Source organism: Camelina sativa, chromosome 8 (assembly GCF_000633955.1).
Source record: "Camelina sativa cultivar DH55 chromosome 8, Cs, whole genome shotgun sequence".
Taxonomy (NCBI): Eukaryota; Viridiplantae; Streptophyta; class Magnoliopsida; order Brassicales; family Brassicaceae; genus Camelina; species Camelina sativa.
Window position 1 is genome coordinate 12,151,552 of NC_025692.1, and position 15,378 is coordinate 12,166,929.

General features: G+C 31.6%; 2 protein-coding genes and 1 long non-coding RNA gene across 4 annotated transcripts; 2 read left to right on the plus strand and 1 right to left on the minus strand.

The window, feature by feature from the left end:
• On the minus strand, positions 16-1,188 carry LOC104707017 (50S ribosomal protein L18-like). Its single transcript, XM_019228665.1, has 2 exons — positions 1,037-1,188; positions 16-375 (listed from the first exon to the last, which is right to left on the minus strand). Exon 2 carries the CDS (start codon positions 373-375, stop codon positions 31-33), a length of 345 nt encoding a protein of 114 aa, XP_019084210.1. The 5' UTR covers positions 1,037-1,188; the 3' UTR covers positions 16-30.
• Positions 3,707-4,516, plus strand: LOC104707018. Its single transcript, XR_754525.1, has 2 exons — positions 3,707-4,154; positions 4,236-4,516. It is a non-coding gene; the product is annotated as an uncharacterized LOC104707018 (long non-coding RNA).
• Positions 6,072-9,321, plus strand: LOC104707019 (protein DETOXIFICATION 26). 2 transcript variants are annotated; one of them, XM_010423267.2, is made up of 9 exons: positions 6,072-6,427; positions 6,502-6,789; positions 7,283-7,536; positions 7,642-7,728; positions 7,881-7,937; positions 8,096-8,334; positions 8,409-8,527; positions 8,742-8,831; positions 9,141-9,321. In XM_010423267.2, the coding sequence occupies exons 1-9, from the start codon at positions 6,158-6,160 to the stop codon at positions 9,195-9,197; spliced, it is 1,461 nt and encodes a 486-aa protein (XP_010421569.1). In that variant the 5' UTR covers positions 6,072-6,157; the 3' UTR covers positions 9,198-9,321. The 2 variants fall into 2 exon arrangements, with proteins under 2 accessions (XP_010421569.1, XP_010421570.1); XM_010423268.2 differs by having other exon boundaries at positions 6,342-6,435.

A 15,378-nucleotide genomic window follows, 5' to 3' on the forward strand; every position in this document is an offset into this window, starting at 1 on the left:
ATGAAACTGATTCAGATTATTGAACAATCCTCAAAGCAACTTGACGCCAGCTTCTCTTACGGAATCGATGACAGCCTTGACTTTACCGTGATACCTCTGCTCTTTCTTCATCTGGATAGTAATAGCTGGAATATCTTTCATCAAGAGTCTTTCCCCAAGAATCTTACCAATCTTTGCAGCAGCAGCAACGTCGCGTGTGATGTCCATTGTTTCCCTCAGTGCTTTCTCCTGCGAGCTAGCTGAGCAAGCTACTGTAGCTGTTGGTGAGTGGATGACTTGTGCGTGAACAAACTTGTTTGTGAAGTGCATTTTCAGCACGTAAGGTTTGAGGTAGTCGAAGAGACGTGGTGGCCTTACTGCCGGTGGAATCACCATCTGAGAAATAAAGGATTAAACCCTTTTAAAAGTGAGATTCTAAATCAAACATTTTTAAAGGGCTTTCACAGAACAATGAAATCAAACTCTTTATAACTTTCACAAACGCATCAATCAGCCCATGACCAAAATTCAAAATTTGGAATCCGTAAATGATGTAATCGAAATTGCATTCATACAGAAAGATCATATAAGCATAGACAACTCCAATAGATGATATAACATAATATCAAGAAATGAACATCCCATCCAAAGCCAAATCCTTGTAAGTAAATAGTATCAGAGAACCCCTTCCTTATGAGTGATGTAACTAAAACTCGTTTGTTAATTCAAACCAAACGCAAAAAATACAAGAATCAAAATCCTAATTAAGCCAAACAGCATTTCTGATTTATCTCTCAGACATTTCATCAAACACCTGGTGGGTGGATAACAATTTGTGATTTAAACCCACAAACATTAACTAAAACACGAGAGAACCTGCATCTAAAAGCTAGAATCGGTTCTATCTAAGTTCATCAGTTACATTTCCAGGAAAACTAAGACTAAACCAAAGTAGAGAAGATAAATTAAAATCTCTTCATTTGCATCTCTTATGGGATGAAATCCAAAAATTGAACAGTAACCAAAGCTCATTCTGCGGAACACGGTAATGGCGTACCTGTAGCTGTGGAGGAAGATGGAACTGTATGCAGCGATCTCTTGATCTTTGAAAGAGAAGAAGACGAAGAAGAAGATACCTTTAGGGCTTTTTTTGGCTTTGTGATTCAGGGCTTTTTCTGATAATGAATTAACAGACGTGACCTCGATTTATTTGTTTAATTGAAATAAACCCCTAAACTTTCAGATTTGTTTTTAAAATCCAGAATATTTGTAATGGGGTTAGTTTGAACGTATTTTACAAAGGATTTTTCTAATGGGCCGAAAGCCTCTGGCGCGTTTTTCCCGACTTAAAAAGAAAACATATAAANTTTTTTTTTTTTTTTTTTTTTTTCTTAAAAAATTGGAACAGAGATTTTTTATGCCCATGCTTTTTGATATGATGAGGACAATCTTCTGAATCTCGTTCCATGTAGACGTCCCAAAGGCACACTTTGAGATTAATGGTCATCACTTACTAATTGAGTCTAATTCACTTACATTCCATTACAAGAAGAAACTCATCTACTGTATTTGGTTTTGCAAATTGTAAACGGTTTCTTTACTAATGGTGATTAACAAACATTACGTTTTTAACATCTTAATTCAACCACATGTTTTATTATCATTCAATCTAATTAATAATCTCTTCAATTATTTTCAATTCCGAATTGTTCTGTTTGAAAATTACCAATCAATACCTAAAAAGTTGATCGCATTGATTTCCAACCAAACTTAGTACACTGGCACTATCTTTCCTTGTCATTTTAGCTGTAGTCTGTTTTGTTTTATTTTATTCATATTTATTTTGGTCTCCCTTCTTGTTCCAAAAGCAGCAAACAACAACAACCACAAATGATTTTTTTCTCTCAAAAGCATAATTACAAATTTATATGGTAGTCGTTACCTAGTATGCAGGTAAAAAAAAACCCAAGTTATATAGTATCGTGTAAGCCATGCAGCCCCGTCTTAAACAAATATGGGACCTCTGTCAAATTTTAAAAAAACCTAAAAACCTTTAATAATTTTTTTTTTGAAAAAATTGGACCCTTTTGCTTAAAGAAAATTTTTAATATTTGGGATGGACCCATGACATTTCCTACTCTGCCATGGGGTAGAGACGGCCCTGAAGCTATGACATCACAGTGTTCTACATAAAATAAAAGAAAAAAGATGGCTACCTACACCAAATATAATAGAATACATGATCACATATATTAGTTATATTATTGTATCTTCAACTACATGAACTATATGTATTACATGGTCATATGCATGAATTATATAACGTCTTGTGATCAACACCATAAACATAAAATCCAGTACACTAGTGGACTGACTCCGGCGAAGACCAACATTGACTCCGGCGTTGACTAAATTTTTTTTATTAAAAATAATTATTTTAAATCATTAATGGTTTTTCATGATTAAAAAAACATATTCAATTCAATATCTAAATTTTTTTACAATTCAATATTCATTCTTATAATTAGTTAATTTTTATTTTTAAATGTAAACTAATAATTAAATAAAAATTATTTATAATTATTTTCAAGATGTAATATAAAGGTATTTGCAAAAATACTCTTATTCTATACTTTTTTGCAAACATACCCTCAAATCAAATATATTGTTTTGCTAAAATCATTTTTTTGTATCTTTATCCTGTATATATTAGAAGTAAATATTGTGAGTTTATTTTGTTTTTGTTTACATGTTATTAAGAGTATCTAAATTTTATAGTAAAAGTATCTAAAATTTGTACAACACTTACCATGTAAACTTTAGAGTAAAGAGTCATATACTCAATCTTTTGCATATTATTTTTCTAATGAAAGTATCTGAATTTGATTTTATTGATTTTGTAGTATTTAAATAATCTGATTATCAATAATTATTAATGATTTTTATTTAACCATTACTTTAGCTTTAAAAATAAAATTAACTAATTATAAGAATGAATACATTAGATATATATATATATATATATATATATTAGATATTGAATTGAATAAGTTTTTTAATCAAGGAAAAAACAAAAATGTTTATATATAATATTTATTTTTTTGTTTTTTATTAGAAAAATAAAATAAAATATATTTTTTTTGGTCAACGCTAGAGTCAACGTCGGTCTTCGCTGGAGTCAGTTGACCAGTGTGCTGGATTTTATGTTTATAGTGTTAACCACATAACGTCATATAGTTCATGCATGTGACCATGTAATACATATAATTCGTGTAGTTGAAGATACAATAATATAATTGGTATGTGTGACCATGTATTCTATTATACTTCACGTGGTTGTTAGCCATCTTTTTTCCTAAAATAAAACCTTCAATAGTTTGGTTAGAAAAATTGAATATAGAGGACTTGAATGAAAGGGGACCAAAGGAAACTAAAACAATATATTTATTGCTTACTTACTTACCCGCTATCAAAAAAAATACGAGTGTTGGGAGGTGTGGCACGTGCCCCATGCTCTTTACGAATCTATATTAATATTTTCACAGCAATTTTGTGAAAGAAGGTTTGGTCTTCTAACATATTTACAGATATGCCATTATTATTTATTATTAAATTTATAAATAATTTTAATAATATTCTTTCTTTAAAAATCTTCTTATATTCATTATATCCACTTGATTACGAGTTTCCTTTCCAACGAGATTCGATTCTTCTGCAAACAAATAAAACAACATTCAATTATTTTCCGATATAGAAACAAAAATATCTTAACGATTTATACTAATTGATTTTGTAGCTTTCCTTTCAAAATGCATGGATTTTGCATTAACTAAAACACCGTAAAACACGCAATAATATCTTATAAACCATAATTCTATCCTAGCATATTTCATAAGCTCCTAACAAAAATTTATTCACCTTCCGAAATTGTGATATTTCCAAAGATATTACCTACTTGCTCACCAAGCTTATTTCTAAGCACTCACATAACACCCTATTTTCTCATTAACACTATAAATAGTTCTCTTTCACGGCAGCTCATAACAAAAGCAAAACCAAAAGCTTAGTTCCTATCAATTGTTTTGTTTCTTATACAATCTGTACTTATTTATTTTTGTTTATAACTATCGCAGATTCAAGATCCAAAAGCATTGTAATGGTCATGTCACAACAATGTAAGTATCTAGACTAAAGGTTTGGCTTATTCGTATATTCTATTAAACTATTATAATTTGTTTCTTGATTTTAATTTACAGGCTCCAAAACAAAAGACTATCAAGAAGACAACATAAGGCTGAAGATGTTTATTTTTAATGGCTATTATATTTTCTAAAGGATGTTTTTCGTTAGTCTTATTCTCAGTTCTAAAGGAAAGATGACATAAAGGTTTAATGATTGTGTGTATTCCACATGGTTAAGAACATAAGCTAATCTACAGAGTAAAGTACCTATGAATTTTTCATGTTAAAAGTATGATACAGTGAAGTGTATTTTTACCAACCTGCGATTAATTACAAAGCAAACAAATGATTCTTTACTTTATAAAGTACAAAATGAACCAGCATATTGTTTTGATTTGAAAGTGAATCTTATAATTGTCTTGAATCTGACAAACATAAATACCATGTTTGAATAGAAAACCCAAAACCATATAGTGAAAGGAGATTCGAAGTTGTTTACCTCTGTTACAGAGGCTCGGTATCGACTCCGGAGATTAATCTACAAAATTTGGATGAAGAATTTTTTGGTATCTATACAAACTGATGAAATTGTGCATGGATAAGCGATTTGGAAATCGAATCGACGAGAGGTAAGAGTCGAACGAAACAATGAAAGAAATCGCTGATTTGGATCTAGAGAGGCTTTCCTTTCTGATTTTTTTTTCATTCGGCGAATGTTTCAAAGGTAACTCACTTTTCCTTTTTTTTTCTTATTCATGTAATCACTTTTTTTTTGTAATAATAGTTATTTCCATGTGTTTAAATCTCTCTCTCNTTTTTTTTTTTTTTTTTTTTGACAACAGACTACTATATATCTCTTTTTTATGTTAAAAATGTACATATCAAATATTTTGCAGTTTCTAATCGATTTTTTTGGTTTCACGGTTTTGTGGTTTTTAGTTTTTATTTTTTTTACAATTGACTTTAGTTCTTGGGAAATAATCTTGAATGTGTACCACATGATAAATATATTACTAGAATACACATGTAGATGTAGCATGAGTTAAATTTTGAAAACACTAGAAAAAGTCCTATAATTTTAATACTAAGATTAAAAATCTGTAAAATCTTATAAATTTAAATATAAGATTATAAAAATTATCCTGGAGATTAAATTATAGAATAAAAGCCTTCCAAGATAAATGAATAAATTAATTATTAACTAATTTTATAAATTATATTATTGGCATATGAGTTTGGAATTTATTCACTTACATATTCTTTCCACATTTATATGTGCACTACATAGTGTTATACATACTACCTAGTAACATGATCTGTTTACTTTTACAACAACTAATTTTAATTAATCAAATTCCAAATGAAAACAATTAATTTGTATTTACATCAAAACAATAAAATTACTTATACTTCCCACATATTTCTAAATTATTATTATATATATATATATATATATATATATAATACACTAATGTGTTCTACTGCAGGTCAAAACCTAGATAAACATTATAACATCTATATTAAAAGTCAAAAAAAATAATCATTTTATTAAAAATCATAAAAAAATTGTTATAAAAGAAAAAATTTGTTTCATGGTAAACTACATGATAAACCCAATAACTTTTTTATAATTATACAAGGTCAAAATTAATAAACAACCACAAAATAACAAACAAATATAATATAATTTTTCAATTTAAAAAATATAGTCTTGCGGTGTACCACGGGTTAAAATCTAGTAGTTGTTCAATTGTACTGCTTACCATATTGATTACTTAGTACATATATTTGGTGTAATGTGCTCCATGCTAAACCTAGAGATTAGGGTTCGATGCCCCATATTTATAGTTTTTGTTTTCATTTTGTTATTTTCTTCTCAATATTTTATATAGTGCCCCATACAATTTTTTTTTCTAGATCCGGCACATTTGGAGCTAGCAACTCCCATATTCTCATATTTAAGAGTCGTCCTTTCTCTTAAAAAAAGACGATCGGCGATGGAAAAGAAAGACGCCGGATCAAAAACAATAGAAGAAGCAACTGTTTCTCTCTTGAATGCGGCAGAGGAAGGTGGAGGAGTGAAGAGAGAAATATGGATAGAGACTAAGAAGCTATGGTATATTGTCGGACCGTCCATATTTACCGGACTCGCTACTTACTCGATCCTCATCATTACTCAAGCCTTCGGTGGCCATCTCGGTGATCTTGAACTCGCTGCCATCTCCATTATTAACAACTTCACACTCGGCTTCAACTACGGTTTACTCGTATATATGTGCGCACTATAAAACATTATTGGGGATTTGTATGTTGTTTAATATATGAGAAAATGTTTATGCAGCTTGGGATGGCGAGTGCGTTGGAGACATTATGCGGTCAGGCGTTTGGAGCGAGGAAATATTATATGTTGGGAGTATATATGCAGCGATATTGGATCATTCTTTTCTTATGTTGCATCTTACTTCTTCCTATGTACTTGTTCGCCACGCCTATTCTTAAGTTTATTGGTCAGAGTGACGATATTGCCGAGTTAACAGGGACCATTGCCCTTTCTGTCATCCCCGTTCACTTCGCCTTTGCCTTCTTTTTCCCTCTCAACAGATTCCTACAATGTCAGCGCAAGAACAAGGTATGTTACTAATTGGTCGTAAATTGTGGTCTTTGATTATTAACTTTGAAAACTATCATATGGGCCACACTGATATTGGTTCCAAACACAAAGCTTCACTTAATATAGAGTGAAAACCTTTATTTGAAGATTGGTAGTCTTCGGAATGCCATAAAAAATTAGGTTATCATACCAAAAAAAAAAGGACAAATGAAACGTGAGAAACTACGTTTTTATGATCTTTGTGAAGATTGATTACCGAACATAAGGGAAAATATAGATCGAATCGATCTCTATAAAATCTTTGTTAATCAAAACGTAAAATCGTAAACAACGTCTAAAACCTTATAAACCCATAAAACATTGTGATTTATAGAAAAAAAATAGTTAGATAATGAATAATTACAAAAAGATAAAAATAACAAATAACAAATAAGAATTATATTGTCTGAAGCTAGTACGTACTATAAAAACTAAATGTGTTTGATTGCTCATTTTCATTATGTCTGAGTAGGTGGTTGCAATTTCAGCTGGAGTATCACTTGCGGCTCATATTCTCGTGTGCTGGTTCTTCGTGTATGGCTATAAACTCGGGATCGTAGGGACCATGGCTAGTGTGAACGTGCCATGGTGGCTGAACAACATCATCTTATTTGTGTACAGCACGCGTGGCGGTTGTACACTCACTTGGACTGGCTTCTCCTACGAAGCTTTCACCGGACTTTTGGAATTCACAAAACTTTCTGTCTCTTCCGGAATCATGCTTTGGTACCATTCGTCAAACAAAATCCCATTTGTTTCACAATTTTTTTTTTAACAGTCAAATTATTTGAATCGGAAACAAGTTCTTACAACATTTTTTATCCGATATAGCTTAGAGAATTGGTACTATAAAATACTAATCTTGATGACCGGAAACCGAGTAAATGCTAAAATTGCGGTGGACTCCTTATCTATATGGTACGTTGTTTTTCTTTTTTCTTTTTTTTCTTATAACCATCAATATTGTTATTGTTTGTGCTTTTCATTTGTTGGGAAGTTTACTGTTTTTACCGAATAAATATACATTATAAACTAGTTGTTAACGTACGTACTGAACTTTGTATTTTTAGCATGTCGATAAATAGTTGGGAGCTGATGATTCCACTTGCATTCTTTGCGGGAACCGGGTAACTTTTAAGATTGCCATGTTACGTTCACCAATGTTTTGTTGACATACATTATATTATCATAATTACAAGTTCATAACTAAACTTGGGATTATATGCGCATAAATATCTTTAAAAGAATTAATATAGGTACAAATAAATAGTTATTGTGTTTACAGAATTCGAGTGGCAAACGAACTAGGAGCTGGTAATGGGAAAGGAGCAAGATTTGCAACGATCGTGTCCATCGTACTATCGTTGATTATCGGGTTATTCCTCACTGTGTTGGTAGTAATATTCCACGGCCAAATCGGTTCGTTCTTTTCTTCAAGTGAAGATGTCCTAAACGCAGTTGATAACCTTTCTGGTCTCTTAGCCTTCACTATTCTTCTCAACAGTGTGCAACCAGTTCTTTCCGGTACGCCTCAATTATTTTCACAAACCGGGTCAACAGAAGTAGTGTTGACTTTTTGACATTTTGATTTGATTTAGGTGTTGCGGTTGGTTCGGGTTGGCAATCTTACGTCGCATATATAAATCTGGGATGCTACTACCTTATCGGGCTTCCGTTTGGGATTACTATGGACTGGGTTTTCAAATTTGAAGTCAAGGTTTGCCACGTTTTCTCCGTTTATTTTTATTTACCTCAAAATTAAATTACATACTTTATACCAAACGTCGGCATTTAAACACAAAATATATTGATAATTTTTTATGCAGTCGGCAATTTTTTTTTATGTCAGCAAATTATGTATTTTTGTTTGATATTAATATTTGTGGCGATGAACTAATATACATATGTGTATGCCTTTGTAATGATGGTAGGGAATATGGGCCGGTATGATATTCGGAGGAACCGCAATTCAAACGTTGATATTAATAATCATCACTACAAGATGCGACTGGGATCATGAGGTAACAAGACGAATACTACAAAATATATTTTTCATTTTAACTCATAGTAATTAATTTTGAAGATTTTATAATCCATTTTTGCATAATTTGTAGTAGACTTTTAACAACAAAAAGCGCCTATATATATATATATATATGAATAAGAATATTATTTTTGTCAGACGTTATAATTTTACTAAGTTGATAACTTGAAATTTTTTTTTTGTTTACTGTCAAGGCTAGTATTTTGTTTTGTTACCTCTCTTCTTGATCTAGAGGGATTCTAATGTAGGGCAAAGAAGTAACTGTGTATTACTTTAAGCATTGCAGGCACATAAAGCAAGTATGCGCATTAAAAAATGGTCAGTACCTGACGCAAGAAACTGAAGTTGGTATTTTGATTATAATATAAAAATTATTTTTTTAGCATACGTTCAGTGAATTTAAATTGTCTTTTTCTGAGTAACAAACAAATATTCTATCTGAAGTTGGTATTTTGATTATAATATAAAATTATTTTCTAGCATATGTTCAATAAATTTGAATTGTCTTTTTCTGAGTAATAAACAAATATCCTATCATTTTAATCTCACATGATATGATTAATAATTGATTGAAATGGGCAACTACATCGATGTAATATCTTTGGTTCAGTTTTCTAAACCGAAACCGGATCGACGACCAAATTTGTTTTTGTTTTTCAAGTAAATAAATTATGCACACTTTCACTTCAGAAATTCCATAAGAAGTTATTTACATACAGAATCACTTCTCTCTGTCTTTATGAAATAAAGATTCAAGCACACAAAAAAAAAAATGACACGACATATTCCAAGACAAAAACCAAATTAAATCATTCAGCTATAGTATTTAATATTTATGTTCGTAGTGACTACTAGTGAGACGCCTCCGGCCTTACCATGTGTAAACCGGATCTTTCCACACCTAAGTGGATCAACCCAGTCAGTTATCAAATATTACGTACACAGACTTAGCCAAACCGACTCATTCGTCAATCCATTTGGATCATCAAACTTTACCCATTCGGAATCCCATGGCACCACCTCGTGTGTTGCCGTCTCGGTGTCGTCAAATGTTACCCATTCGATCTGAACCGGCCAATTCAACCATCTCCTCATCATCTTTGACCGTTGTCTGAACCGAATCGACGAATTCAACCATCTCCTTATTGTATTTTGCCGTCTTGGCCTTCAACATCTCAACCAAACACCAAAAATCTTCTGCAAGACGTCTGTAATGCCAGAAAAAACCCGCTCAAACTCTCCTTCCATTCTTCAAGTCTCACCAAAACTAGACTCAAAACGTTCAAACCGGAATCACCAGCTGGTTTACCACCCGGTTTAATTAATCTTTCACTCAACACTTGAAGCCGTACAACAATCAGCATCATAACCGCAAAGTAGTCTTGAATCACGAGCTCTCTGATCTCGTCCACGATCTTGTTTTGAAACATAGGTGAGCTCTCCTATGTTAATATTTTGCCTCTTGAATCTTCTTAATGATCATAAGCTTCATCTCTGATCCCAATATTGCTATCAATTCATTCTGAATTTTGTGATTGAGAAAATGGTATTGAGTTTTCTTCTCTTTGATATGTCTGATGAGCTCCCTTATCACTGGATAAAAATCTCCAAACATTTCAATAAAGCTAAGAAAATTCTCATGTTTATTCTCACCAATCTTATCATTGCTTCCACGGAAAGCTATATTGCATTTAGCCAAAGTCTTCACTAGTGCAAAATAATCTCAATAAAACTTCTCGCCAATGATTTTTCTCTTTCTTGATTTCTTCTTGTACACACTTATCAGTTGTTATATCCTTTTTTAATCTCAACTCTAATTCCATCCATTGGCTCATGCACACGAGGTGACCATGACTACTTTCATGTTGACCAAGCCTTCCTGCAACATTGTTCCAATCCATGAATCTTGTTCTTGTCAATTGAGAAGTATCTTTTTCCCCTGCGAACAGCTTGCAACAGAAACAATAGATTTTCTCTGACTTTTTTGAATAGATTAGCCAACGTCTATATTGTTTATCACCGTTCTTCATTGGCCTTTTGTAGAGTTTATGAGAAAAATGTCTACCATTGACATTTTTGGGAAACTTATAATCCTCATACGGTCGTGCTAGAGGACCTTTTCCAACCAAAAAAATCCCTCAACATTTGATCAATTTTTCCCCAATTTGCAAGATCCAAAGAATCCTCGTTGAAAGACAGACTATCTCCATGATTACCAACAACATCCTCATCATCTTTCTCAACCCTATTATTATTTGCTTATTGCTCTTCACTATGGATTCTAACCTCATTAACTTCTCCTTGCTTAGAAGTTCCCAGTGGTCATCATTTACTCTAACAACCTTATCAATTCTAGCATCCTCAGTTGTTACGTCACTGTGAGATTTTAGTTTTTTTTCAAATACCTGAACATAGAATTGGCTAGAGATTTTGTTAATTCTTCTTCTCTCTTCTTTCTTCGCTTTTTAGCTCCATCATCAAATCTTGATTTCATCTCTCTGAAATTGAAAAATATCTAAAATTATGAGTCTGTGATAATAAGAATATTACACAACGATTGCAAAGAAACAAAAAAGTTACGACACGTAACTATAAATATGTAAGAACTCTGAAATCAAATAACAATTTTGGAAATTTCTGATATTAAATCGATCGTTATCGTTCATGGTTGTATCTGAAAATTAATTAATCTAGTAGAAAAAGTAATACCAAATCACAAAGCTTGTTCTCTACGACTTTACTCTAAACTCTCTCTAGTTCTCTCTCGAAGATTCAAAATTGTACTTGTAAACTTATATTGGTTCTCAGCTGTTGGTCTTTATCTAGATCTCTAATAGGCCTTTTTAAGCATTACAAAAAAAAAAAAAATAGACTTTATTTGGAAGCTCCATACGAATATATCATAAGAATATATGCCGGGCCTGAGATTATAATTTTAATTAATAGCAATTCAGGCCCAAAATAAATTTGGACCAGCCTTAATGAAGAAGATGCAACGCAATGAATCACAAAATCAGCCTTCAAACTTATGGGCTGTGTGGACAAATTCATTAATCCCTCCACATGTAAAAACATTTGTTTTGTGTAAGCTAACGAAAAGATCAAGTCAATATGATCAATCACTTAAACAGTCTCTTTTTTTTTCNTTTTTTTTTTTTTTTTTTCTATTTTCTGGTTTTTTTTTTCTTCGTAGAATTTAGTTTTCATCACAAGACGTCAAAATTGTACCTCGAATGTGTGTTTTTTATTTTATGTCTCCACAAGTACATGACAATATCACTTACGTAACTTATACAGTATGTATTTAATAAACTGTTACTGAGCACAGAGACATAGTGGCAAAGTGAGTGAAAGTGAGAAAAGTCCCCCGCTTTCTTTGGCAACCCTTTCTTCTTTTTACCATACACACATTTACACGCATGCATACATTCTTATAACTATGACGTAACCAAATCCTTTATTCAAATATATTATTATTACACTCTCTCCTCGTGTTACTTTTGTTTTCAAACGTATATCAAGGTTACTTTATCCATTTATACATCTAAATTCTGGAATGTATTACAAAAAAAATATTTTAAAAAGAAAACAGATTTTGTCTGTCAGAGTTAACAGCTAGTCTTGAAACTTGAATATGCCGATATCATTGTAAACTAAAAATGTTCTATTAAATATAAAATATTAACAGAAACAAATAGTTCTATTATCTCGACGGAAATTGAGTTGGTTAACTGATACATTTATTTAACTGTTACCAACTTAATAGTAAAACTAACTCTTTAAGAATTTTTTTTACCAAATAATTGTTTACTTAAAAATAACTTAAGATGGTCGTATCTTATATACCGATGCATTACAATATCACATGTCTCCATGCCCATTCGTATGCATAACTTACATACTGAAAGTTAAGTAAAACAAAAGTGCTGGAGTAACCATTCAATGTTTACTTAAAAACCTTCTTATATCTCCACGATATATAGATTTAAATATAGTATATATGTTTGACAAAAAAAAATATAGTATATATAGACCCTAATACGTACCATTAGCAAGTTAGCAACTCGACTAGAGTAACACAAACTTAAACTTACTTCAAAACGTTCATATATGATACATAAACTTAAACTTATAGTATATATGTACGCTAAAAAACGAGAAGTAGCCACTAAATATAAATACAAACTCGGACCGGTTATGTACATTCTCTTCTTTCCGTGGATGATTGCATATTCGGGGTAGGGAGAGAGACACGTGTTGGAGTAGTAGAACACGTGCGAAACTATGATCAACACTTACCGATTGATCTCATTTGTGTTCGCACGTGCCCTGCTTCTCCAGCAAGTGTTACTCACCCATTACATTTCTCTCTTGCATCATCAGCTCCATGGCCACGTAGATGTAGCTACTTAAACACGTATTATATTACATAGAAAAAGAGAGAGATGGAGAGGGAGAGGGTGAGGAGATATGTGTATGTAGAGAAGGAGATAGTTAAGAATCAAACATACAACTTAGAGTGAGGAGGCAAGAACTTCTGCTTGCTCATACACGTACATATATAGTGGGTTCAAGTGTTTGCTAAAATGAGGCAAAAGTCTTAACAGTGTTAAAAATAAAATCCCAATTTTTTTTTTTTTTAAAGTATTAAATGGGAGTGGAATTAAAGTGATTGAGTCTTGGAGTGGACTTTCTTTACATGTAGATAATAAGTAAAATGGCAATCATATCACCAAGTCTTTCCATTACTTTAAATGATTCTTTAAAAAAAGAAAAACATTATTTCAGACATGTAGTAGATACAAGACGCATGTGTACATGGCTAGACCTCGCAGTTAATGATTAATTTATGTGCTTCGCAATATTTCCAAAACTTCCCGACGTAATTTTGACTATACAAATAGTGAAATAGACCAACTAATTGTGGTTGGTGTATAATTAAAAAAATTATTATGCATAAAGAAACAGAATTGACCTTTTAACCACGACAGGAGGATCAGATAATAGATTTACAATATTTTTAACTGGGTAGCTTGTAAGAATAGTTATAATATTTTTTAAACATTCCCTATAAAAATGAAACAGTTTAACTACGCAATGTATGTAATAGAGACAGACAGTAAAGATGAGTTTGGGTCAGTTTATGTCTACTTCCTGCCGCCGAATCCAAGTTCAAGTGTCACTAGTTTATCCCAGTTTTTACTTCACTCTGATGTCACTATATGTAATATTATAATATGTGTGCTAAAACAAAATGTAAAATATACTTTCATCAACAAAGCACTTAAGAGCGTTTCCATGCATATTGCCATCATCATTTGTGTATCATGGATATTCAAAATTCCATTATGTAAACGTTTGTTTCTAGGAGCTCGTTTAGTCACCCAAACGAAGAAGCTGCAAAAATATGGTGCTAACAGAATTCAAATTGTTTAAATTCATAAAGTACTTAAGTATCTCAAGTAATTAATATTAAATCATATTGAAGTATGAATTAAAAATCAAAATATAATCTAGTAATGTGAGTTTTAATTCATACTATGTAAATACGAGAAATATATTGTAAAGTATACTAGTACTTAATCATATTTATGTCATTTGAAGTGTGTTAATTCCGGATATTTTTAAAAATATATGTATAAAATACTTAAAAAACAAAAAAATACTAGTATACTTAACAATATATTTCTCATATTTATAGCTATTAAATATAAAAAAACAATTATACAGAAAAAAAATAATACCCACTAAGTTTTTTTTTTTTTTGGTAAAAGATGATAATACCCACTAAGTTCCATCAAAAAAATGATTTACTAGTGCCTAGCAAAAGTTTGAAACATGTAATTATATTATGTATAGTTGTTCACTTCCTCAAATACGAAACGGTATTATTTGATTTTAAACAAGAAAGAAATGAAATAGGAAGGATGGTGAAGAGAAATGAAAGATGATGATGAGGTGATGGAGACAGTGAGTGACACAGAAAGGAATGGGTTGCGTGTTCCTCGCGAGTTTCTTCCCTCCTTTTCTCTCTCTCTCTCTCTTTCTCTCACACCTCTTTCTTTTTTTTTTACCCGTTTGGAAGAGAAAGAAAACAAAAAGATCCCACCACCATAGTCCATAGATAGAGAGACAGAGACTTTGTGTGTTTGCAGAGTTCCCATGCAATTCTTCTATCTTTTTTTTACTCCATTTATTATCCTCCTCTTTGCTCAATTATTAACAAGGCCAAAACGAAGCTTTATATGATCTATGTATCTTATAATTAACATGAATAATATAGTCAAATGGGATGCAATAATGAGATGGGTAACAATTATCTATAGGGAAAAATGGTTATAAAAATTAGTGCTAGGAGATTGTAGAGTATTTTTTAATCTTATTTTCAAAACACGATTTTGTAATTTAATATGTACGTAATAACTACGATCATTTTCATCCGTCGCTTAAATGACGCAATGCAGCCATGCAGGTTATATGGTAATTGGTAAGTTAAAGTAAAACTTAGTTAAGCAAAATGATAT

Excerpts from the sequence above, each read along its gene's own strand:
- LOC104707017 (XM_019228665.1), bottom strand. The coding sequence starts at position 375 with ATGGTGATTCCACCGGCAGTAAGGCCACCACGTCTCTTCGACTACCTC.
- LOC104707019 (XM_010423267.2), top strand. The coding sequence starts at position 6,158 with ATGGAAAAGAAAGACGCCGGATCAAAAACAATAGAAGAAGCAACTGTT. Across the intron at positions 6,428-6,501 it reads GCTTCAACTACGGTTTACTC|CTTGGGATGGCGAGTGCGTT; the intron begins GTATATATGTGC and ends ATGTTTATGCAG. Across the intron at positions 6,790-7,282 it reads AATGTCAGCGCAAGAACAAG|GTGGTTGCAATTTCAGCTGG; the intron begins GTATGTTACTAA and ends ATGTCTGAGTAG.